Source organism: Hipposideros armiger, unplaced genomic scaffold (genome assembly GCF_001890085.2).
Source record: "Hipposideros armiger isolate ML-2016 unplaced genomic scaffold, ASM189008v1 scaffold_141, whole genome shotgun sequence".
Lineage (NCBI taxonomy): Eukaryota > Metazoa > Chordata > Mammalia > Chiroptera > Hipposideridae > Hipposideros > Hipposideros armiger.
The window spans coordinates 112,021-118,092 of record NW_017731491.1 but is presented as its reverse complement, the minus strand read 5'-3'; the positions used below and the strand labels follow the sequence as shown (position 1 = coordinate 118,092).

The 6,072-nt window shown below is 32.5% G+C and overlaps 1 protein-coding gene across 1 annotated transcript in view; it reads right to left on the bottom strand.

Moving 5' to 3' along the window:
• TAOK1 (TAO kinase 1) overlaps positions 1–6,072 on the bottom strand; it is a 145,733-nt gene that overhangs the window by 44,868 nt on the left and 94,793 nt on the right. The window contains exons 9-10 of the mRNA XM_019650396.1: positions 2,631–2,724; positions 766–847 (exon numbers count right to left, since the gene is read on the bottom strand). Of these exons, the coding sequence (XP_019505941.1) occupies positions 766–847; positions 2,631–2,724 (176 nt within the window). The remainder of the gene's footprint in view (positions 1–765; positions 848–2,630; positions 2,725–6,072) is intronic.

Sequence of the window (6,072 nt, the reverse complement as noted above, 5' to 3'; positions counted from 1 at the left end):
ACCAACATGGGCCAGTGAAGCAGTGTCCTCCACAACTAGACTGAAGAACAAAAGGACAGCAACTTGTCTGTTCCCCTTCCCCAATTCCCCAACGCTGTTCCCCTCCCCCAATTCCCCAATAAAATCTTTAAATAAATAAATAAATTAGGCAACCAAATTTATTGAAAACTGAATTGAATTTACCTGATTTTTAAAATATTTTCATTACTAAGTTAGAAAAATATATTTCTAGAAAAGAAACAAAAATGATATTCATTTTTAAGTTTGTTTTGAAATCTTTTCTCTTACAATATTTATATAAATATTTACATGTAATTTCTCTTTCTTTCATATTATTTTACTATAAGACAGGTCAACATATAAAGTATTATATTATAGATATAAAAATTAAATTCCAAGTTAAATTGTTTTACCAACTTTGAAATATAACATTATTCCATATACATTAAATTTTATAATTATAACTCATGAATAGATTCTTGCACATATGAATATTTAGTCATTTGGTACTTTTTTGAATTTTTCACTATATATTCTATTCAGCTATGGTAAAAGCAGTTAATTAATTTTGGGAAAAAAAGAAAAAGAAAAAACTTAGCATCTAAGAAAAGTTCCAAGAGAGAACAGTATATACAAAATTAGTATTTTAGTAAAAACTAGTAAAGTTTACTTAATACTGATTCAGAATCAAAGAGAAATAAAATACATTCTTTAAAATAATTTCTGAGGGGTAGAAAACAAGACTTAGAGTATAATAGAACTGACCTTTAAAAGTTCCTCTGATGTAGGGCGATCTTGAGGGATTTTCTGGAGGCAAGAATCTACAAAGTTGCGAAAATAATCAGACCTATTGTAAAGGAAAGTATCAAGTGAACATATTGCTATTTTCTTTAAAAACACATCCACAAATCAATTTATGTGCCTATTGGTGGGAGGGGGGATGGAAAAGAAATTATAAAAAAAGCAAACACAATAAACTGTATTTCATATAAATCTATGAAAACCATCTAAAGCAACCAATGAAACTTTACCATTTTCCAAAGATAAACTTGTACAGATTATTTTAAAATCCTGCTCCCACATATTTAAATATCACAACTTGCTCTAAATTGAGGCAAAATTAAGGAAGTCAACTTCTTCTTTTTTATATTAAAATCTGAAATAACATTGTTCTCATTTTTTTTTTCTCTTTTCTCTAAGCCACCTCTCTTTTTTGTTTGCCCCTTGGATCACCTTTGTATATAGCATGTTTTAGAACATCATTCTGCTTTAGAGGGAGTATTTTTTATATCTGAGTATTTGGTGTCCCTGAACAAATGGATAAAACTTCCATTAAACCCAGAAAAATAATTAAGATATTTCTTAAAACATTAGAAGTCTGCAACATATTATAGTGTGTTATTGATGAGAGTTCACTGAATAAGGCAGTAAGTAATAATTACTCCATCAATGTTTGTCTTCAATAGTCAAATAAGATTTTAAGTTCCTTGTAGGCAAGAAGTATTTTTTGAATCCCCAAAGTATCAAACACAGTGTAAAGACAGTCTGTGTTCAATATATTTATTACTTATATGTACCATAATACTAAACTCTGTTACAAAAGATTCCTTCTATATATCTTTACATAAGTAGCAAAGATCTATGAATGTGCCTTAATTATGTAATCTTTAAAATCTTTAAAAAATAAAGTATCGCTAATATATATGCATCTACTTGTGACTTTTAATATTTATTAAATATACTAGATAGTCCCCTAGAATTTTTCAAATGCTAGACACACCCAAGGAATTAATTTCCCATTAAAACTTTCTATCACTGATAAAAATCCTAGTTTTCTAAAACTGTCAATCTGTTTTACATAAACTTCTTTACAGAAATAAACTTAATTTTATCAAATCAAGGAAGCACCAGGAAAAGGAACATCAGAGCATTCTGAATAACAACGTAATAACAATTAGAACAATACCAAAGTTATGAATTATCTGGTAATTCTGATAAATTATTTTACCATATAAATTATAAACCATTTTCCAACAAAATATCACTACATGTATGGCAATCTACATATTTTAGTTATAGTGGGTTGTCGGAAAAATCATGACGTATTTTTCTGTTTTTCATTGCAAAAATGCGTCATGACTTTTCTGACAACCCAATAAAACATTAATTTTAATCATGCTATTTATTATATAATCAGAGTTATATGTGTCCCTAAAGTTCAAAGAAAACACAAAACATAAATTTTTGTAAAAGCAATACTTTTTGCTTCCATGTGACATCACTGACATATGTTATAAGAAGCAGACATAATAAAGGATAAACATGATATAAGAGTAAAATAAACCTATTTTATTTTATTTATCTTTGCTAATAATTTATTTAAAACAGGTTCACTGAGGGACTTTCACAAGCCAAAAACATACAGGATAATGTCTCTGAATAAGCCAATAAAACTAATATACTCCAAAGCAATGATGGATTAATTACACTATTGTTCCAGGAAATAAACATATTTTATATCTCTTCAGGTAGTAATACATTTTACCTAGTTGAAATGAAGTCATTTGATAATATTATTAAAAAGCATTTAAATTATACAATGTTGAGTAATGTATCTTAGCAATACTCACCATTCATTAGACTGCAGTGTAGGGGATTCGTTTTGGGCTATATGATATAAGGCACTCATTGCATTCATATTAAATAAAGGAGGCTTCCTTTCCGCTGTAAGAAAAAAAACTTGCCTGTTAAAATATGTTCCTGTTAAATGGAGGAACACAAGTATTGTTAAAGTTGTTTGTTATTATTATTTTTTTATTATAATTGGGGAATTGGGGGATGGGAACAGCGCTGGGGAATTGGGGGAAAGGGAACAGACAAGTTGCTGTCCTTTTGTTCTTCAGTCTAGTTGTGGAGGANATATCTGAAGCTGATGTTGAATAATATTGTATGTCAACTATAATTATATATACATATAGTCACGGGACATGGAGTAGAGAGTGGGAATGGAATCAATGGAATTGTAATAGATAAGCATGATATTGGGGGTGGGAGGGCAGTAGATGGGGAAGGGGAGTTGTTACTTTGTGAGGGTGAAAAAGATAACTATTGCATTGTTTTGTACACCCGAAACTAACAATAAAATAAAAAAATAAAATAAAATAAAAAAATAAAAGATCCATGGCAAGACAAACTGCACAAGAAAGCTGATAAAGAGAACTCAATATTTGAGTAATTTCTAAGTTATTACCTCTTCTTCTTCCTGTGCTTCTACTGCTGGTCCATTATGTGCCTCCTGAAAAAGGAGTTTCTTCATCTTTCGATATTGCAGATTGTCTAGCTCTCTTACTGCATCCTTTGTCCTTTGAATGAGATCTATTAACACTGTTTCAGGGCGCTCCCGAAGTACAAACATGTGCTAGATAACGATAGAAGGTAAAAGTCAGGTTGAAACCTATATATGTTTTTAATTAGTATAAATATACCCTTTCTCAGACCTTAGAGTTACTATTCTAAGCAATCATAATAGATAATGCATATAATCTATAGCTCTCTAATTCTATTACACTTCTGACTTCTTATATTTACAAAATTGGCATTTATACATACACACTCTGTGTCTACATAACTACCCCTGTACATTTTATAAAAACTTTCAACATGACACCTTTGTTGGCCAATTGAAAATGCAGAGTTGAAATAATCAAAAGGTCTAGTTAGTTAACCACTAAGAATTAAGTCTAACTAGAGCCCTAAATAAAGAGTAAATAAAGGTTTACATATTCTTAGAAGTGCTGATTTCATAGAAAAGGCATGTTCAGTTCTGAGTTACAAGTATATTAGGTTTCAACAGGGATGTATTTACTGATGGTGGTTTTATGTCACATAAAATTGGATATCATGAATTTCTTTATAGGTTGCATGAGCAACATTTCATAAAACACTAGCGGTTGATTAAAAACCATCATCATATTATTAGTGATTTCTACCACTAACATTGAATAAAGCTTAACCTTACCAAATACAGAAAAACAATTCCACCATTAGAATTACCACTGTTACATTTTGGTATGTTTCTTTTATTTTTATTTATTTTTTACTTTTGAATTTTTTTCAATTACAGTTGACATTTAATATTATATTAGTTTCAGGTGTACAGTATAATGGTTAGACATTTATATAACTTACTAAGTGATCCCCCCGATAGGTATGGTGCCACCTGGCACCGTACATAGTTATTATGATATCATTGGCTATATTTGCTATGCTGTACTTTATATCCCCATAATGGTATATTTCTTTTTTTTTTTTAAGATTTTATTGGGGAATTGGGGGAGGGGAACAGCATTGGGGAATCAGGGAAGGGGAACAGTCAAGTTGCTGTCCTTTTGTTCTTCAGTCTAGTTGTGGAGGACACTGCTTCACTGGCCCATGTTGGTATTATCATTGCACTCATCCTGGGTGAGGCAGTCACTTGCCGGCCATTGGATGGCTGCTCACAGCGGCTCATGGAAGCTCAGGAAAGCACATGCCAGCTGCTGGCCAGCCCCACTGCAGCCTATGCCGTTGCCGGCGACTCGCGGTAGCCCAGCTCCAGGTCGAGCTATTGTTCTGAACCGGGGCCCTGCTGCTCAAGAGCTGGTGTCCCAAGCCAACTCCTAACCAACATGCCACTCAGCCGGCCCGATAGTATATTTCTTTTCAGAAATTTTCTATGTATAGGTATTGTTTTGTAGATATATAGTTAACATATAGATTGCAGAAAGATATCTTCTACTTCGAGTTCATGAGATGCCCTTGAATTCTTTTAACACTTTTACTTTCTTTTAATTTAAATTTATTTCTTTTCTATGCAAAGAGTTGTAACTATATATTTTATTCTACTTGCACTGTCATGGTATTATGTTATTTCAAACTCATAAACATAATGCCAACAGAACATTTCATCAAATGTTTATGCCAAATTATTTTAACCATTACCCTAATTCTGGATAGTTACTTCTAATTTTTAATTCTGAGATAAATAGCTTCATACATTAAAAAATTTTTCTATTAATTTTTTTTCTTATGATGGACTGTTACAGAAATGTAACTGGACCAAAGGGAAAGAAGCACCTGATAAATACTTTTTGTCATTTCCAATAAGCCTGTGCCAATACATACTATGGACCAGATAAATGAATACTATATGCAGACTTGGGATCTAATCCCCAAATACCAAATACCTGGACCTGGTTGGTTGGGCTATTATCAAAAGAGTTTATATATAAGCAAGTGTTAAGAAGCCAGTCATGTTCTTCCTTTTTTTCCTGAACCTTAGCTTCTTGGTATGTGCCATTATTTACAATATTCAATCTTATCAAATATTAATATATTTCTAAGTTTGATAGCTTTCTACATATAGATCTTGCTCATTTTTCACTAACTATACTCCTAGCTATACTAAACCTTTTGTTGCTATTATGAGTACCTATTAATTCTATCAGTGAAAATAAACTGAACCTCTTTGAAATTCTAAAACATTCATGTACTAATAGTCTATTTAAATCTTGTAGTGAAAAATCAACAAGATTTCTTAGGGTCACAAAGAGACAGAGTCAAATCCTACTTACTATTGTCTTTTCTAGATGTTGTGAGAAGTACATTAAATTCAACAATACTATTATTGCTATTAATAAGATGGTGAACCTCCAAATGAAATAAATTTTTGAGAACAGAAAGCATATACCAATCATGTATTTAAATTAGGCAACCAAGGGCAGGCCAAGTGGCGCATTTGTTAGAAGTTGGCTTGGGACGGCAGCTCTGAGCAGAAGGGTCCCGGTGCGTATCCCACATAAGAGCCAGTGATGCTGCGCCCTCTACAGCTAAGATGGCGAACAACAGCTCTACTGGAGCTTGTGCTGCCGTGAGTCGCTGGCAACGGCGTAGGCTGCAGTGGGGCTGGCCAGCAGCTGGAATGCGCTTTTGTGAGCTGCTATGAGTTGCTATGAGCAGCTGTCCAATGGCCTGCGAGTGACTGCCTCACCCAGGAAGAGTGCAATGATAATACCAACATGGGCCAGTGAAGCA